General features: G+C 44.8%; 2 protein-coding genes across 7 annotated transcripts; one reads left to right on the forward strand and one right to left on the reverse strand.

The window, feature by feature from the left end:
* Nucleotides 1–391: 391 nt before the first annotated feature.
* On the forward strand, nucleotides 392–13,618 carry ankle2 (ankyrin repeat and LEM domain containing 2). Of its 4 annotated transcripts, none has more exons than XM_080500113.1 (13): nucleotides 392–442; nucleotides 4,989–5,495; nucleotides 6,097–6,303; nucleotides 6,470–6,654; nucleotides 7,176–7,364; nucleotides 7,450–7,572; nucleotides 7,965–8,028; nucleotides 8,533–8,708; nucleotides 8,805–8,911; nucleotides 9,222–9,412; nucleotides 9,601–10,420; nucleotides 10,566–10,697; nucleotides 11,933–13,618. In XM_080500113.1, exons 2-13 carry the CDS (start codon nucleotides 5,000–5,002, stop codon nucleotides 12,141–12,143), a joined length of 2,901 nt encoding a protein of 966 aa, XP_080356239.1. In that variant the 5' UTR covers nucleotides 392–442; nucleotides 4,989–4,999; the 3' UTR covers nucleotides 12,144–13,618. The 4 variants fall into 4 exon arrangements, with proteins under 4 accessions (XP_080356239.1, XP_080356238.1, XP_080356240.1 ...); XM_080500112.1 differs by having other exon boundaries at nucleotides 428–511; XM_080500114.1 differs by lacking the exon at nucleotides 392–442 and adding an exon at nucleotides 3,714–3,814.
* Nucleotides 13,619–13,925: 307 nt separating this feature from the next.
* Nucleotides 13,926–18,389, reverse strand: pgam5 (PGAM family member 5, serine/threonine protein phosphatase, mitochondrial). Of its 3 annotated transcripts, none has more exons than XM_080500117.1 (6): nucleotides 17,968–18,389; nucleotides 16,969–17,141; nucleotides 16,747–16,872; nucleotides 16,565–16,653; nucleotides 15,100–15,230; nucleotides 13,926–14,218 (listed from the first exon to the last, which is right to left on the reverse strand). In XM_080500117.1, exons 1-6 carry the CDS (start codon nucleotides 18,198–18,200, stop codon nucleotides 14,068–14,070), a joined length of 903 nt encoding a protein of 300 aa, XP_080356243.1. In that variant the 5' UTR covers nucleotides 18,201–18,389; the 3' UTR covers nucleotides 13,926–14,067. The 3 variants fall into 3 exon arrangements, with proteins under 3 accessions (XP_080356243.1, XP_080356242.1, XP_080356241.1); XM_080500116.1 differs by having other exon boundaries at nucleotides 15,100–15,233; XM_080500115.1 differs by having other exon boundaries at nucleotides 15,100–15,233; nucleotides 16,565–16,872.
* Between the last annotated feature and the right edge of the window lie 50 nt (nucleotides 18,390–18,439).

Genomic DNA, 18,439 nt, shown 5'->3' on the forward strand with positions numbered 1-18,439 from the left:
TGGGATTGGCTCCAGTTCTTTTGAGACCCCTAACATATTGTATATTATTGTAAGTGACCTTATATGAAACGTGCCTGATTTCATAAAATGCATGTTCCACTCTATTTCTGTATTTGGATCTGTGCAACTTGAAAGTGTACCAAAACGTGAAGTGTGTTCATTTTCTTGGAAGGTTTGAAGCGATTATTTTAACATCAGTAACATCAGAATATAACTCAGCGACACCTCCTATGTTACATTTAGTTATGAAGCCTTATTTCAGAGTAGCATAATTTATTATCCGCCACATTGCTGAGAAATGTTCAGTTTGCAGTGTTTTTTATTTTTTGTTTTTTTTGTTCAGGCAGAGCGCCGGACGCCGGCAGGTCCTCGCGCTGTGCATTTTGAAAGCGTCGCGGTGAGAAGACCCCTAGCAAGTGTCGCCGGGCGGAGAGAGGAGGAGGTGGGCATGGCACACTTCCAAAGCACGTTACATTCATATATCAGTGCACTACAGTAACTGATGTGTACGGTAAGAATACAATAACCGTGTTGTTACCGTTCCCGTGAGTGTGTTTGCTATGCGAACCGGCACCTTCACTAATTAGCTCCCTGCATTGCTAAATGGCTAACGGCCGTTAGCATGCTGTGGAAGCGGAATCTCCCCTATTTATAGTGACTCGCGTAATTTCTCCTTAATATAAATCTTTGAAGAGATAACTGTTGCTTACATTTCACGCTTCTTCACTTGTAAGAATGTCTTCGCCATGTCATGCTTGTTCTTTAGCTTCCCTGGCCTGTAGACATGACACATACCCAGAATATCCTTTGACGTGTTATTATTATTTTATTAACCAAATCACCAGTTTGTTATATTCGATTGTTATGAGTTGGTATCGAACTTGTTCACCTTAAAACAAAAACATCATCCCAAGGTTAGCTTAGGTTACCATTTCCTCGAATTCGTCACTTTTGGTCAAGGTAGAGCATGATGCTGCATTCAGGGTCGCTGGAAAGTCCGTAAATAGCAGCTCTGGTGTTTGTAACAATGGGACGGTGCAGACAGAGTCCCGACACAATTACACTCGCATCACAAGTCATCCTGAGATATTTAAATTTTTATGAATTATAGAAATTAATAACCCATGAAACACAAAGTGCATGTGCAGGTATAGACTACTTCAGTCACACAAAATAGAAATCCCTCTTTTTAGTATGAGAAGCTTGGAAAGGAAAATGTGACTTATGTCTGTATAAAATTACAAATATGTATTTCCAATTTGCCCTCTGTAAAATGTTGTAGAGATGTGAACCCCCACCACATATTATAGTGTATTTTGGGAAAACAACTGGTAGATCAGATCATGAAACACATTTTTGAATAAAAAAAATACTACTGACGTTTAAATTATGTGATTTAGGTGATCTCCTGAAAATATTAACGGCAGCAGCAAAGAAAGCAATTACTCAAATGGTTACAAACAAACCCACCTTCAGTGGATAATGGGATTGAATTCGTCAAAGAGATTCATGAGACATAAAGACTAACCTTGAGATTAAAGAATGACGTTTAAATTACAAAATGGATTGAATATTTGTGAGAATAAGGAAGTGGTGGGTGGCATTCCTCCTCATCCCCTCTGCTCACAATTTCAAAGTTGTATATCTCCATCTTCTGCTTGGATGCAACCTTGTTTATTTATGTTTTATTATAGTTGCTGCAATCTGATATAGTACTGCCGCTGATTCTGAATATGATTGATGTTATAAGTCTCTGTTTCCTTTTGTTCTTTTGCAAGTGAATTTCAATAAAAACAAAAGTATTCACAAAAAGGAACGACATCAAATTAGCATTAAATGTAATATTTCTTACAGAACGTAAACATGAAAATAAGTAAATGACTATATATACCTAATAAATATCTAAGTAGAAACAATAGTGTGAGGACACCAAAAAAGGATTGTTTAAATGGTTTTCATGGAGATAACATTACTGTAGTTTGTATAACTTTATTGAATATTTAATTTGAGAAAAACCATGAAATTCTTTCATTGCAGTGCTTTGTCACAGTCATGGTTGAAAACAGAGTGATGTACATGAGCAGTGAATTAAAACGGCATAAAACAAAATAGGAGATAAGATTATAAGATGGAATAAAAAAAGAGAAACGGAAACCTCAAAAGAGTCAAAGATGGGCTTGTAGCCACAAGTGATAAAAGATAGGAATTGTGTTGCAGTGGTATCACATAGGATATTTTCAGTGATAACTTCAGTTTATCAGCCTGCAGTGCTGACTACTAGGGTTTGCTTTTGATTAGAATCATGTGTGACAAAAACAAATAATATTGGGGGAACAAGCTCTGTCCAAAGCACTAAATTGTAAGTTATTTTCTACAGTTGAAGCCATTTATTTATTCACTCAGTGATAATATAAAAAAAAAAAAATGTAATCGATGGAAATAACACACTGACATTATCTCTGCTTTTAATACTGTTTGCTTTGTCGGGATCAACTGTTGCCTTCAGGACAAACTTCTCCTTAATGGATAAATATGTTGCTTGTTTGTTAAAGTGAGATTCCCACATTGTGAGGGTAAAGTCATGACAAACTGGCTTTGGAAAAATAAATCCTACTACGAGTGCCAACGATAATTTAGTACAACAGTTGCACACCAAATATAAACCTATACAAGTCAAAAGTGTCTGATTAGCAGGAGAAGAGTTCTGTTTTTTTATTGCCAGTCAATCTCAGCCGATGTTCACGTTAACGTTACATGTGAACAAAAAGAAACACATGATTCATACATAAATTACTGCAAGGCATGAGAACTGGGAATTGTGGAAGTAATATGATCAATTACATTAGAACGTATTAAAAACAAGCAATTATTCATATGTGATAACATTAGCATGATGTGTCCCAGCAATCATAATATTTTAAATTTGTTGTTTAAAAAAAAAAAAGGAATTCATTTGTTTCATACATGTAAATTCACATTGGCAATAGATGGCTTCAAGATAAGGCCAAAGGAGAAACATGGGACCTACTTTTTATTACTTAATAGTACTATAATAATGTTGTAGATGTATAATTCGGTCACAGCCACACGAGAAGATGCAGTGTCTGGACCTGGTACAGCCCATCGTCTCATGAGACGAAAGGTGACCAACGACGATAAACATAATTGTGATATGTGTGATTGTATCTATATAAGCAGCCACACATAACACAATTATCTTACAATGCATGAGGGCACATATACAATTAAATGCATATGTACTCTTTGAGATGCATGTATATGTTTAAAAGGGTTATTATGTTAGAATGTAAGATGTTGTGCCACACTTAAGCTGTATGTCAATAATGCGTCATCCTTGTTTATCACGTTTTTGTTGTGCTCCCCATTTATTGAAGAAAATAATAGATGCAAACACTATCAAGTGATTTTTGTCACGTAACTTTTGTGTGCATAATCAAACTCAAAAGTCTGTAAAATGTGGAAGTTTAGCATTACTGTCTTTCAGTTGATCGCCACAACCTCTATAAAGTTATCTGTGCATAACCTACATATCTGCTCTGTTCTTATGGATATTTGTGATAATTCGCTTCGTTTTGAACGTTTGCCACCTTCGCGGCCGTCCAGTGTCTGAATTTTCCCACACGCCGCGAACGCAGCGTGCGCCCTCCCTTGAAATGGCGCATGCGCAGAACACGTTGTAAACAATGAGACTCTTCCAGACCGTCTCCAGCTTTGTGTCTCTCCCAACAAATTATCTGTGCAAAATTACGCGCTGTCCCATAACTCCGCGTGTCCACAATAAAAATGGTCCTCGGTGAGTACGGGCACGCGTTCGTTTGCAGATGTCATCGCGTGCACTCGGATTTTTATCGGCATCATCTCAGCGGAGACGAATCGAGTCGGTGGCGTTGCAGCCCGAAAGCCCACCTCGAATGACATACTTGGGCGTGACAGCATGCGAGCCAACAGACCGACGTTGTTATGAATCATCGAGCTGTTTTTGTGGCATCTCCGTCCCAGATGTGCGTTTCCCAACAGCCGCTTGGGTTTTTGACGTGTTAGCTTCGCCAGTCTCGGTCCCCGGCTTCTCAGGCTGACCTGCTGGTTAGCACGCTAGCTCGCAGATGCTAGCCCCACATTAGTGTCTTTGGCCCTGGTAAGAAACGATATGTTGGATTTTTGTAGGTATTATAAACACCCGTGCCACTGGCATTTGTATACTTTATGTTTTCTTACAGCGGGTTTTGATCATTACATACTTGAGTGATTTGTGAGCAGAATTGGTGTCTTTTGTTGACTATAACTCCTCCCTGTAAATATTGTTTATAGGGTTTTTTACACATTTATTTTCAATATTGTGCTTTTGACATTTAACTTTCTTTCCTATTCCATGTGAAGCAATGCTAAAAAAAAAATTTCGCTCTGGGATTAGTAAAGTGTTTTCATTCTATTTTACAATTTGCAAATTCTGACTGCTTGTTGGTGTATTGAGATTGTTTTTAAAGTTAAAAAGAAAGATCAGTTGACCTTGTATGTGTACATAAATTAATGCACTTCAATTAATGAGCAACTGAGATTTATCTCTAACTTTCCTCATGTTTTTTTCAGGGTACACATTTTAATTATGAGACATGAAGTAGCTGCAATGCTCAGGAAATAGAATTGCCTAAATAACGTGACATGTTGGAACTGTTAGGGACAAACACTGTAAATATGTGATCATGATGAATGTTGATTGTGAATGCTATTGATGTTGATTGTCTATTACCTGTTTGTAATAGAAATTATTATGTATTCAATATCAGTATTATTTAGAATTACAAAAGTGTAGAACTGCTGGGCTATACAGGAGACAAAAATATTCAGAATCTTGATTACATAGTGTCGCATAAACTAGTCTAGTCCTAAGTGTAACACATTGCGCCACAGTGGTTAAGTTTAAGACCAGCTGTTGGTCCTTGTTGACGTGTGTGTGTGTTGTTTTGCAGGCAGCTAAAGGATGGAGGCGGTTCTGAGCAGGCTGCGGGAGCTAAGTGCCGATGAACTGCGGGAGGAGTTTGCCAGAGCGGACCTCAAGTGTGGCCCCATCACTGCGACCACTCGAGCCACCTTTGAAAGAAAGCTCGCCCGTTTCCTGGCCGGATCGGAAAGCAGCACCACTGACACGGACGGCAAATCTTCAGATGGCGTCTCGGGCTGCACGGCAGACTACGTCAGGCCTGTGCAGTGTGCTCCCTCCACAGCGCCACCTACCGCTGCTGCCACAGCCAGCGGCTGCGCCTCCAACGCTGCCGGTGAGGAGTTGGACTTTGGTTACGGTTACGGTCTCAACCCTCCAGAGGAGGAGGACATTTTAGTAAAGAACGTGTCGGGCAGCCCCGCTGAAGACGGCATCTCTCAGTCCAAAACAGAAACTCCTTCAAAGCCAGCACAAGTGTCCCCAACCTTTTATTATGGAGTCTGTCCGCCGTGGGATGATGTTTTGGCTCGAAATGGTAAGAGCGACTTTGCTTCTCAGTGTGCGGTGATTCAAAGATGTTGACTTTTTTTTCTATGAAAATGGCATCAAATGGGAATGGAAGTCTATTCGGCAGCATGTTTTCGCTAAAATACAAAACCTTTTGACACAAAATAAATGCTCATTTAAGTGTTCAATCACTTTAAAACTTTGAAATTATTGATTTTTTTCTGATTCCTGATTCATGTTGCTTGTTTATTTGAGCTATCCGTCATGTTGCCCGGTTTCTCTGTCCGTATCTGCTGCTTGTAGTTCGACACTCATGTTTGCTAAGTGGATAAAAGCATTTGTTACTATTTTCTTTGGAGATAGGCGGCTGGCCAATTGGACTCCCTGACCTCACTGGAACAGAGTCATGATCTAAATTAATCTGGAGCCACCAAAAAAAACCAAATCAATGCTGGTAATGTTTGTCAGCCAGTTCAGGCAGGCTTTTATTTGCAACTCCAACTTAAGAGGCTAATTAGAGAGCATAGAGGCAAACATAAAAAGCATTCAGTTATTACAGCACCATATTTAATATGTAGAAACAATGAATATGGGTGGAATGCTAATTCTGTGTGTGTGTGTGTGTGCAGAAGGAGTACATGTGTACACAGATAAGAAAGATGCCCTTCAAGCTGTAAAGATGATGAAGGGAGCACGCTTCAGCAAAGCTTTTTCCAATCGAGAGGACGCTGAGAAGTTTGCCAAGGGGCTCTGCGACTATTGTGACCATTTCCCATCTCCCAGCAAGTCCGCTCCATGTGTGTCGCCCATCAAGCCAGGGCTGGCCACCAGTAAGGGTAAGTGCCCTTTAATATTTTAACAAAGACTTAGACTAGATTTTCTGTCTGATCTCTGAAATGTTTGTACATTTCTGGCTGAGTAGCATCACTCTCTAAGGGCAAAGCGACTGAAACTGTCCTGGAACTGAACTACAGTCATGTTTACTTTTTCTTTCTCCACCAGACAACATGGAAGTTGATACCATTAACCGGGAGAGGGCCAACAGTTTTAAGAGCCCCCGCACCCAGGATCTGACCGCCAAACTACGCAAAGCTGTGGAGAAAGGCGATGAGTCAGCCTTCTGTGATTTGGTCTGGAGCAACCCGCGCTACCTGATTGGCTCAGGGGACAATCCCACCATTGTACAGGTGAGAACATGAAGTTGACATTGAGTCCTCTCAGCCGCAAGATATTTTCACAAATCTCTTGGGCAAATTAATGAACTCAAAGACGCTGTATTGTCTGGGCTTGTTTTTAATTGTGGAATCATAGTTTTATAAACGTGAAACTCTGCTGAGAAGAGAAAAGCTGTAATCTGTTTATATATAACTGTGTCTCTAACATGCATGGTATTGTGATATAGACCAAATTAATGTCACCTAGCGTATATCTCTGAAGAGATCTTTTGTAATATTTTATAACACATAATTAGGAGAATGTTTGTCGAAAATGTATCTGGTTAAGCTGCTCTCCATCACCTGGTGTTATTTGATCTTCCGCTGCTATAAATAGCCACTATTGTGTCTAAAGCCTTAGTCATTACAAGTGAAATCAGTGGAGGATGATGAGTCCCTCACTTCCTGGTGTCAGGTGAAGAAAAAGAAAGCCTTCCTGTTGAAGAGGATTAAGTCCTGACCCGTGATGTTGTTCTGCCGGTTTGTCCGTTCAGGAGGGCTGCCGCTACAACGTCATGCATGTGGCCGCCAAGGAGAACCAGGCCGGCATCGCCCAGCTGCTGCTGGACACTCTGGAGAACCCGGAGTTCATGCGCCTCATGTACCCAGACGACCAGGAAGTCATGCTGCAGAAACGCATCCGCTACATTGTAGACCTATACCTCAACACTCCGGACAAGGCTGTGAGTTCTTTCACCAAACCCGCTGAGACAAACTCCGCCATGTTCATGCCACTTGATTGAGTCGGTGTTTGTTTCTTTGTTTTAGAGCTTTGAAACGCCACTTCACTTTGCCTGTAAGTTTGGGTGTCCAGATGTGGTAAATGTCCTGTGCTCTCATCCCGACATCGCTAAGAACTGCAAGAACAAGGATGGACTGAAGCCAAATGATGTGAGAAATTTTACTTTGAGCCTTTTTTTTTTTCTTTTTTTTTTTTTAAACTCAGTGACAGGCATGAAGAAAACATGGCACATAGCCTGAGTTGTTGTTGCTGAAAGAGCTTCTGAAGATGCACATGTACAAGTGTGAGCCGCACATCAGCTGCTACTGAACCACGACGTCCCGGCAGCAGCAGCTGAGGGAGCGGCGGTTTTGAAGCCGTGACCTTTCGGCTCGCTCTTAAAATCTTTTGGCAACAATCACTCACTGAACATTGTCAGCTAAACTTAGATTAGCAGATTCTTCCCTGGGCTGATCCAGTAACAGCTGCATGTCGGTGCCTGTAGTATATTTTTTACGCTTTGTTTTTTTCTCTCTCTCTCTCTCTCTCTCGCTCTCCACAGCTCATTTGTAGCAGGAAAAACAAAACACAAGAAGTCAGACAGAAGATCAGCGACTACTTGGAGGGTATGGCTGCACAGTTTTGTGTTTTTGTTTTCCAGTTTGACACTAAAGCACCAGCAAGTGTGGAAGTGACACCACATGTGAGATTTTGTCGATCTTGTTGTTGCTGCTGTTGTTGTTGTTGTTGTTGTGCTCTGAGCTGGCGTACATGACTCGGTGTGTCCTACAGTGTGCTGAACAAACTGTGGAGGATTTGACCGGGATGGTTTGTGTTTCTTCATCTTCCCAAGGCTCAGAATGGTTTAGTAGATGTGTCTGATGCTTGTGTGGAGAAATGTCGTTTGGCATGAAGCTCTGCACTGCATTTCTCCACTCAGTGTGTTGCACGCGGACTGACGGCAACACATGCGACAGCAACACCAAATTAGATTTTGTTTTGAAGAACCGTGCCAACGTACAGTTTGAGTCCCAGTCGTGTTCGTCCCGTGAAAATGCCGGTCGCCATTGTTGGAAAAAGAATGGTCAAAGCCGTCGCCTGAACTTGTGGTTGTGTGTCCTCTCTCCCAGATCGCTGCTTTGTCCCTCTGCTGAGGGCGTCTGACAACACCTCTCAGCCCATCATCGGCGCCCCGTGGTCCCCCGAGGCCTCGGAGAGCCTCTCGCTGATCCAGCGCCACACGAGAAGCCCCATGGACCCCCTGATGACCGTCACTGCCTTCGCTGGGCCCCTCAGTCCTTCTAAAGCAAGTTCTTCCCCCTGATCACCTCGAAGCATATCAAGCACAACTGATTGTCACGTCAGCTTGTTTTTTTGTTGTTGTTGTTTGTTTAAATTTAAGGCGGATGATTTTCGTCGGTCCTGGAAAACGCCGCCCAGAGACCGAGCAGAACTTATCCATCGTATCCTTAAGTCTGATATGGACCGTGGAGCAGAACGAGTGGGCAGGTACATACTGAACTGTTTAATCTGAGCACAGAGTATTTTATACCTTGGAAAATGAATGTTTGCAGAAGTTTTGAGTGCCATCAAGCCAGATGTTAAAATCATCCTGTGTTAAACTGTAGCTGTCTTTTGATGACTGTTATTCTTCTGTTTCTAATTTAATCGAAGCTTAATTTGGTGTAGTAGTTACTGTGAATGCTGCTATAAGTCCTGAACGCTAACATGCGCTTACACGTTAGGTGTGTTTAATGGGCTTTAAAACAACAGAAGAAATTGTCTTTACATGAAGTCAACAGTCCTCCTCTGTCCACAGAGACTTGGCTCATGAAAAGGGACACCCCTGGGCCGAGTACTGGGACTTCCTGGAGTGTTTTGTGGATCTGTCGTCGGCTGAGGGGCTGCGCAAGCTGGAAGAGTACCTGGGCAAGAAGGACTTCAGTCCACGAGCTCAAGAGGAAGCAGGAGAAAATGAGACCAGCAACCGGTTCAAAACCCCGTCTCCAGGTACCGTCCAACGTTGTGGGTCATGAAGCAGACGTGTGGCATTTCAGATCGTCCTCAACAGTGAAATAACGAGTTTTCAGGCTTTAGATTTGGTGAGAATTTTGTTCAGCTGCTCTGCGGGTGGAAATGCGCTGCAGCAGTGGCGGGTTCAGTCTTTACATCGCTCTCATCATGTTTCCCGGTTTCAGGCAAGCCCAAGAAGTTCTGCAACTCCATCTCTGTCGGTGCCTTCCTGGACGAGGGCGACGACATCAGCCTGGAAGAGATGAAGAACCGGCAGAACGCAGCGCTCACCAGCATCACTTCCTCCGCCGCGTCCAAGGACGTCCTGAAGGGGGCGGTGGGCGGCCGCGAGTTCCACATCGCGCTGCACCACCGCGGCGCCGACCTCATCGAGACCGCCGCCGAGCAGGACCTGCTGTGCTGCTGCGACGACGGCCTCCTGTCGCCCGGCGTGGTCTGCAAGAACAAGGTGTGCGCGTCCTCCAGGGACAGGACTCACAACGGGGACAAGGTGTCCCCGCGCACGTCTCCGTCCTCCTCCAGCCTGCTGTCGCCCATCTCCAACCTCATGGTGGAGTTCGAGCGCATGACGCTGCAGGAGCCGCCGGACAGCCCCGGCGGCTGTCGGGAGCGGAGGAGCAGCGGCGGCGGCCACGCCTCCTTCTCCGCCTCGGACCTCAGCTCCGGCCTGAACCGGCTGTCTCTCGGCCGCGAGGACAATGAGGCGGCCGACGGGCCGGGATGGCGCGCGGCGGAGGAGAAGCGCAGCAGCGGCAGCTCAGAGGAGTATTTCGACGCGGAGGAGAGCCCGGAGGCGCTGGGTAGGACTAGGGGGTCGGCGACGGGGGCTCGCAACTTCTGCGCTCGGTCCAAGTCGTGGGACCACGGGGGCCGAGACCTGAGCAGCTCGGGCTCCTCCGGCTCCTCCTACAAGTCGCTGGATAACTCCCACGAGTTCCTACCCAGGACGCCGCCGCACATCAGAAGAGGACTCTTTATCGACGGGTGAGTTGCACAGCTTTCCCCCCCGACAGCCTGTCGGAGGAAGTGTTGAAGAGTCTGAATATTCCAGTCGTTTCTACAGGTGCTGAGGGCAGAACGCCTCCAACACATTTTAATGCAATAATTACACTTTGCGTGCTTTTTCCAGAGACTCTCCCACCAAGCTGGACAGAGAAGTGCTGCTGGCGTTGGAGGGAACGGACCTCGACGTGCAGAAGTATCCCAGTATTCACAAGTGGAGGAGCACAATGAAGTCGTACGCCGACTCAGATATGCAGAGGTTAGTCCGCCTGGCTCGCCTTTTACTGCAACGCAGGAGACTTCCTGTTGTCGGTTAACCCATTCCAGTTTCTGCCTTAAAGAGTCACAGTCTGCTCAAATAGGATTATGAGATTAATGGCTCAATACTGTAAGTAATGTTTGGCAACATTTCAGAGGTAATTTTGAAATGTATTACCTCATCTTCGAAAACCACATTTACGTATTTATTCAGCTACAAATAGGTGACAGAATTATACTGCTTTCCTTTTGTGTTTGTGTAATAATCATGTGTAGACACTTGATTTAAAAACTCCCAACGTTGCTTCTTTGAGAGTTTAAAACGAACCAGGTTAATTAAAAGTGGAGCCCAACGTCAGTCTTTGGCCCTCAACCAGTCACAACTGAAATTTCTCTTCAAACATCAGAAGAAAACGGTCCTGTAAGTGTCTAAAGAACCAGAAAGAAAACAGACCCGTCCACATCATGATAACTTCTTAGATCTGTTATCAGTTCTTTTATTCATTAAATAATTAACTTCAGATGTCACAATGACAAATCACCTTCTGGACTTTGTACTTTGATTCATAGCCAATATTTTGTAGTGGTTTTCTGTATTTTCTCCCACAGGGAGAATTACTTAATATCTAGTATCTGAAGTGAAACGGCATCTAAATACAAACATCACCTCATGAAAAAGAAATAGCAGTGAGATGAGCTGATTTAAAAAGCCATGTGATATTGATTTCGCTCATCTCCTGGTCGTCAGTGGCAGAAGCTACTTCCATGAACCATGTCTCGTGATTTCATCTCCTTCAATCCCATTATCGGGGGAAATTAGATTTCAGTTGAGGGGACATGTTAATTCCACTTTGGAAAGTCCTGTTATGGTCCAACTCTCACAACAGCCCCTGTTCTTGGTGTTGCAGTTGTGTGGAGTCCTGCTTAATAAATATTTGCTCTCAGTGGCTGAAGTCGTGCGTGTACACGTACTACACAGCTGTACCTCGCAGTACATTGAAAGGCTATTATTACTACTTTACCAGTGTGTTGGACAGTCCTGGTGTAGACTGAAGTGTCTGTGTCTCACAATGAAGTGACTGGAGCCTCACTATGACCACAACCAAGTAGAGTCCAGGCCAAAACGTGTTCACCTCCTGTAGCGGGGGAGCGACACTGGTTCCGTTGGGAAGTTTCCCTGAAGCCTCGCCTCTGTCATGACGTGTCCACTGACCCGTGCTGCTGTGTGTCGTCCAGCTGGCCCAGCCCTGCTGTGGTAAAACCACGACTCAGGTTGCAGCATCAGACCCCCGGCTCCCCCGTCAGCGGCCTGATGTCTCCCACCGCCCGCTTCAGTCCCGCCCGGCACGCCGCCTCGCCGGACTTCAGCCCCGGCCGCTACAGCCCCGCCAACATCAGCTACATCCAACGCATCCGCCTCAAGCACTTGAACGAACCGACAGCCTGACCGCCTCGCCGCCCCCCCCCCCCCCCCCCTTCCCCCCGCGGCGCCCCGAGCTCAGAAGCCACAACAGACATATGCACAAAGTGTCGGGGAAGGTTTGTCAGAATCCGCGGTACTACGCCTCCGTAACACAGGAATCCTCATCACGTTGGGTTGTGATGTAAACTCAAGACTTTTAAGACGGTAATAAAAGATCCTTCATGTACTGTATGGGTGTGGACCATGTGGAGTTGGTGGTGGTGTTGTTCGTGGTCTGTGTGAAGCACCTGTTGTCAAAGCCCCAGTTGACGTCTTGGATTAGTCTGAACACAAGCCACACTTTGCAGTCAGTTGGTCACCAAGAACCTCGGCCACTCAACGTTCTTTAGAGGGGGGAAAAAAAGTTCAAATGTCGATATTTAAAAAAAATATTTTTTGTATGTTGGTCAGTAGCACAAAATGTAAATGTTTTTATTAATGGTGTTAAAAAAACCGACTGCCATTTCCTTTGTTACTCCTCAGTTCAGGAATTGCCTTAATTTTCTGAAGTGATGGAGCAGTTCCTCCGTCAGTCTGGACACGCTCTCCAGCTCGCACACCAAACCTGCGGGGAAAAACTCAGATCTTCCACGTTTTTCTCTGCTTTAATAAAAACTTTTCGATCGTTTCTCGGTGGTCCCTCGACATCCCCCCCACCCCTGCCATGAACGGCAGCCTTCGACTGTGCAATTTTTATTTTTTTGTCAGTAGAATTCTCTTCAGCATCGACCTGGTGGTGTACGAAACACGTCATTTCAAATTCACCCAGTTTGGGATCATGTTCAGATATTTTAACCACTAGGGGGCGTAAAGAAACACAAAAAAGCCCCAAACTAACTGAAATAGCAAGAAGATTCTGAAGTACCTAATAGCCTCTGGTGGCCATCTTGTTAAACTGCCTTACGCTTACGAGAACACTTGATTAGTTGAGAGCTGCCTCGCGTCGGAAGTTGACTGAAACTTCACATTAAAATAGTGATTTGATTCAATGCTTTTTTTTTCTAAAACTAGTGCTTACTGGAGCTTAACGCACAAAGCGGTGTTTGAAATCGGGCTGACTTTGGTAAATGCAGCGGGTTCCTTCGGGGAACGTGCAAACTGATAGAGAACCTGCTGTATCTAAACCTTTTGTAAACAAATTCACCTGCGTGAAAAGCCAATATTCTTCAATATTCAGATTGCCAATCATTTTGGAGTAACAAGCGTTCTGAATGTACGTTTTTGTTTTTTTGTGGGTGTGTGAACTAAAACCTTTATCCGAGAGCACAAACTGCTTCAGTGAGAAGATTGTACCGTCATCCTCGTGCTCTCAGACGACAACGGATCGACTTCTTTGGTCTCTGAATGTTTATGAATGTGGAACTTTTTGCAAAAATGCACCTAAAAAACTTAAAACCCATGCTTCTTGTACTTTTAGCATTCTGTGATTTATTAAAAATCAACTTTCATGGTGAATTCTCTTTATGTCTAGACCTTCATTTGCTTTCAACTAATCAATAAAACATCACTCCTACTTTACGGCCGGTGTGTCTATGCTTTTTTCTTTTCCTTCAGGTATTTCAACCACGAGACTGGAAACATTTTGTTTTTGTTTTACTACGACTGCACAACTGAACTGACAATCCTCACAAAACCACGACCGGCGTTTACGACAGCAATACAAACGGCTTGATTTGAAAAAATGTAAAAATCCTCGGTTACATTCAGGAGTAGCTCTGCGGCCGTTCTGCTGGCTTCCGGTGGCACGGGCAGGAATTCGCCGCCGCGCCGGGCAACACAGTTCAATTACAAAATAATACAACAAAAGTTTGTTTTGTTTTTGAAGACACTTGGGGAGAAAACTGAGCTTTGAACCCTGCGACCGAACGCTGTGTCGGGGGGGGGTGGGGGTGGGGGTGGGGGTGGGGCATCAGGTCCGGGTTAGTTTGTCCGGGGGCATGAATCCCGCGTCGCCCAGAGTCCGGAGCGCCACGCGGCCGCTGGGGCGGATGGTGAGCCACGTGATGCTGCCGTTATTCAAACCCATCCTCAACCAGCCCTCCGGCGGGAACTGAAGAGCCCTGAGGGAACCAACACACACGTCACTGTGACGGCAGAACCACCGCCAGAGAACACAAGAACCCTCAGGTACACTTCCAATACACAGGATTGTTTTGTATTGTTCTTTGACTGATTAACTTGTTATTAATTTTAAAAAATGCTATTTTTATCATACATTTTTTATTAGTGTTCTGTATGCATTCACTTTGTGGCACTGCATTATGAAATAAAGATTTCATAATGCAAAGAGAAAAAACCCACTTTTTAAACTTCACTCAAACTTTTCTCAATCTTACTGCTTTCCAATAATTTCAGTCATGTATTATTCGATGATCAATGAGTAAAACAGTGTTTTGTGTAAGAAACAAGACGTCCACCCTCTACAAAACTCAAATTTCAAGAGGAAAACATGTTTGTAAACACCACATAAAAAGCAAAAAAACAAAAAACTTGTTTAAAAGATGAAATATTTTGATAAAGCTTCCTGCCAGTGAGTCTTATTAAATGTTCATTACTTTCATCTGCCAAGAGTCATTTTCATATATTGAAAACAAAGTATAGAAATGTGTTTTTATGATTAATAGTTATATTTATGTTGAGTACAGAATAATTTTCGTTTCCTCGTTGATGTAATCTGATCACTTCATCCTGTAATATCTGCACTGTCCCTTTAAACTGACCCAACACTCCCATGATGCATCACTTGTAGAAGAAGCGTTGAAACGAGCACAATATGAAAAATAGATTAACAAATCAGCTTAGACCCCGACTGTGGTCAGCTTTTCACTTTAATACGATGGCGAGATTAGAACAGAACAGGGTGGATGATGGATGATGGATGGATGATGGACGGATGAACACACAAGTCAAGCGGTCACTTGAGGCGAGCGGCGACACGAACCTGCAGACAAAGTAGCGGATGACGTTGGCGTGACACACGATGATCTCGTAGCTGTCCTCCTTCTGCTTGGCGTCGGCGCGGTGGATGTACCGGCGGAAGGCTGCCTCGATGCGGGCGCCGTCTTCGTGGTACTGCTGGAGGACGGTACAGAGGCTGAGGGCCGGCTTTGTCACGTGTCAGTCGCTGTTTCCATTTTAAAAAGGAGAAACTGCCCTTTTCCAGCCAATCAATACTCAGTTTCACCAAAAACTGCAATCGTTTACTTTCATGTAGTTGTTTTTTTTTTTTAATCACCGTCAGTCGTTTCTTTAGTCTTTACTTTTCACTCCAGTTTCTCGTGTTCAGTTCTACCAGTAGTGACCGTCGCTTCACAATGGTCCTAAACTGGCTCTGGGCCTTGCGGGTTAATGACGGCCTCCAGCAGGGGGCGCTGTTGTGAACTTTACTTCAGTCAAACACGAGGCCACCAAAAACTCCAATCAGTCCCAGAAATCACCAAGCAATGTGCTTATATAGGATCTTTTTTTTCTTTCTTTTTTAAACATTTCACTGTATTTTACAGCAGAATGGTTCATTAAATTGACTTTATGATGAGATTGTTGTCATTTTTAGGACTAATTATGTGATTTTACTGTGACCACAACAAAGAAACACTTTCAAGTGCAAATTGAAATATTATAGCGTGATTTTATCAGTCCAGCCACTCGAGATGAAACTGGACTGTATGTGGCTTCTGCAGGTAAATTGTATTCAGTATAAATTTTGTATCCCTCTTTGTATATATTATATTAATATATATTTATTGTAGACATCTTTATATTGGCTCAGCTATGAGCTTTTATACAAGTATGTTTCTTCCATGACATTTTATTTGGTTCGATCAATATCGCATTATAACGCATTAGAATGCAACATGTAAGGTCCAGCCCCTCGGACCACTAAATACTAGCTTTATTCTCAACCAATAACTAGAACTGTAAATCTCTTTGTATTAATACAACCAAGGTCATTTATATACAATATCTTTACGAGCTTATAAAATAAAACGACAACCCTGCAGTTCCAACGATATTCTGCCTCAGGTCATCATGTCTTAACAACCTAAAGATCACCGTGGGTTTTTATTTCACCATTTACATCTTGAAAGACAAAACATTTGGCCACATGAAGCTGCAAGTCAGAAATATAGCGGCTCGTTCTTATTATGATCAGGATAACTTGTCAAATCCTAGCAATTACCTTTAACGTTGACATATTTCTGTCGCTGTGGAGTGACCCTCAACTGGTTCACCATATAATACAGACTAGTGCGCCCCTGGTGGCCAAATAGATACATTACACTTAATGTCATTTCTGACAGCTGGTAGATTTTGTGTCGCGGTCGGACTGGACGGTAGGTTTGACACAGCTGATTGTTTCTCCTCAGCAGTGAAGCGAACTGAACGTGTGGGTGTGATTCTCTCACCACAGCGTCCGGCTTCCAGTGGGTGACGGGCGGGACAGGCTCGATGGGGGCGCCCTCCCTCAGCAGGTCGCAGCTCAGCAGCTCCACTCCTGGACCCGTAAGGCACGAGGAGCAGAAGGAGACACGTGAATGTGTGTTTGTGGCGTCCGGCGCCAGAGACCCGGCGGTGGGTCCTTCACTACCTGGGAGGTGCTTGCTGATGATGTTGGCCGTCTCGGTGGCCCGGGCCATGCTGGAGTGGATCAGAACGTCGTACTTCAAGCCCAGCGCCGCCAACCGCTGGCCCGTCAGCTCCGCCTGCTCCCGGCCTGGACGTGGAGAAAGGAACCGCCGTGAGACACAAAACACTTGATTATTCGTAGTTATGACACACATTGTACAACAGAGTCAAATAGGAAAAGGACCTAGCGGCGTGAGGATCCTCTCCTTGTCGCTGTTGCCGCTCAGGTTGTACTGCGAGTGTCTGATGAGGAGGATGTTGCGCGTGGCTTTGGGCTTGCTGTTGTCCTGCTCGGGGCCGGGGTCTTCAGTGGCGCTCTCCTTCTTCTTGCCGTTGGTCAGAGCCGACGGGTCCCTCCTGGGAGGAGTTAAGACCTAGATTACTAAAGAGGCTTTGTCCCACATGGTTAACTTGAGGGAGAAGAGCGAACAGACCAGCAGCACTCGCTGGTGGTGAAGGAGGGAAGGCTCGCTGCTAGAACTGAAATGTATGTTGAAGTAACGAGGAAAGAGTGAGAGGCTCGTCTTGGCTGAGCGACAGATCGATCAATTCAAACAGGTTTTCAGTCACGTCACCGTCAGAGCTAATTGGAAAAAAGTTATTGTGGATCCAAATCTGATTCTGCTGCCTTCAGCATTAATAAAAGAAGGCCAGCATTAAATGAATCCTTATGGTTCTCACTTGAGTCAGGTGTGTACAGTACTCACGGTAGTCTTGTAGCACTTGAGAGTATCACCAGACCATATTTCTACATCCTGGTCTTGACTAGGTCTCAGTCCCTTAGTATTGGTCTGGTCTTGGTCTCGGTATACTCTGGTTTTGTCCTGGTATACATACTCTGGTCTTGTCCTGGTATACATACTCTGGTCCTGTCCTGGTATACATACTCTGGTCCTGTCCTGGTATACATACTCTGGTCCTGTCCTGGTATACATACTCTGGTCTTGTCCTGGTATACATACTCTGGGCCTGTCCTGGTATACATACTCTGGTCTCGGTATACTCGGGTCTTGACTAGGTTTGTCTCGTCTTAAACACTACGTTCACCAGTGGTGGATTTAGTTATTTAAATGTTGAATAAAGTAAACGAGCCAGGTTAAGCAGGTGGGTCTTGCAGGGTGGAGGCTCTGTGTTTTCCAGTGTCAGTGGACGGGTGTGACCCAGAGAAGCAGCGGTGCCTTACTTGTCCCAGTTGAAGTCCCAGGCGTGGCCGCTCGGGGCCGGAGTGTGGCTGCTGGCGGAGCTCCACGCCGGCTGAGCAGCACGGAGCACCGTGAGCCTCCACCACCGGCTGGCCGCGTCTCCGCGCTGCTCGCCGAGGTAACCGTGAGAGTCTGCGGCCGCCGCCGCGAACACCAGGACGGCGGAGCCTCCGGCGACGCCGAAGAGGAGCTTCAAAGTTTTCCTGTACGACATCGTGGAGGGGGGGGGCGACGCTAGCTTAATTAGCTGCTCTGTGCCGGCGTGTCTCTCCTCATACAGCCGCGACTCTCTGCCCGCTGTGGTTGTTTAGATTCCCGCACCGCTGGGTGACCGTTTACAAAGACGCTTTTATTCACGGAGCTGTCCCCCAGCCGCACTTCTTAGCTGGAAACTAAAAATACAGACACCACAACCAGAAAGCTAATCTGAGCCACTTCCGCTTCCGGTTTACG

This window comes from Blennius ocellaris (genome assembly GCF_963422515.1).
Source record: "Blennius ocellaris genome assembly, chromosome: 7".
Classification (NCBI taxonomy): Eukaryota; Metazoa; Chordata; class Actinopteri; order Blenniiformes; family Blenniidae; genus Blennius; species Blennius ocellaris.

What these genes read in the sequence shown, in the direction of transcription:
- ankle2 (XM_080500113.1), top strand. Translation starts at nt 5,000, where the DNA reads ATGGAGGCGGTTCTGAGCAGGCTGCGGGAGCTAAGTGCCGATGAACTG. An exon ending in ATGGACTGAAGCCAAATGAT is followed by an intron (nt 7,573 to 7,964) that starts GTGAGAAATTTT and finishes CGCTCTCCACAG; the next exon opens with CTCATTTGTAGCAGGAAAAA. An exon ending in AGAGGACTCTTTATCGACGG is followed by an intron (nt 10,421 to 10,565) that starts GTGAGTTGCACA and finishes TGCTTTTTCCAG; the next exon opens with AGACTCTCCCACCAAGCTGG.
- pgam5 (XM_080500115.1), bottom strand. Translation starts at nt 18,200, where the DNA reads ATGTCGTACAGGAAAACTTTGAAGCTCCTCTTCGGCGTCGCCGGAGGC. An exon ending in TGGGACTTCAACTGGGACAA is followed by an intron (nt 17,142 to 17,967) that starts GTAAGGCACCGC and finishes AACTCCTCCCAG; the next exon opens with GAGGGACCCGTCGGCTCTGA. An exon ending in ATCCGCTACTTTGTCTGCAG is followed by an intron (nt 14,219 to 15,099) that starts GTTCGTGTCGCC and finishes TGGTTCCCTCAG; the next exon opens with GGCTCTTCAGTTCCCGCCGG.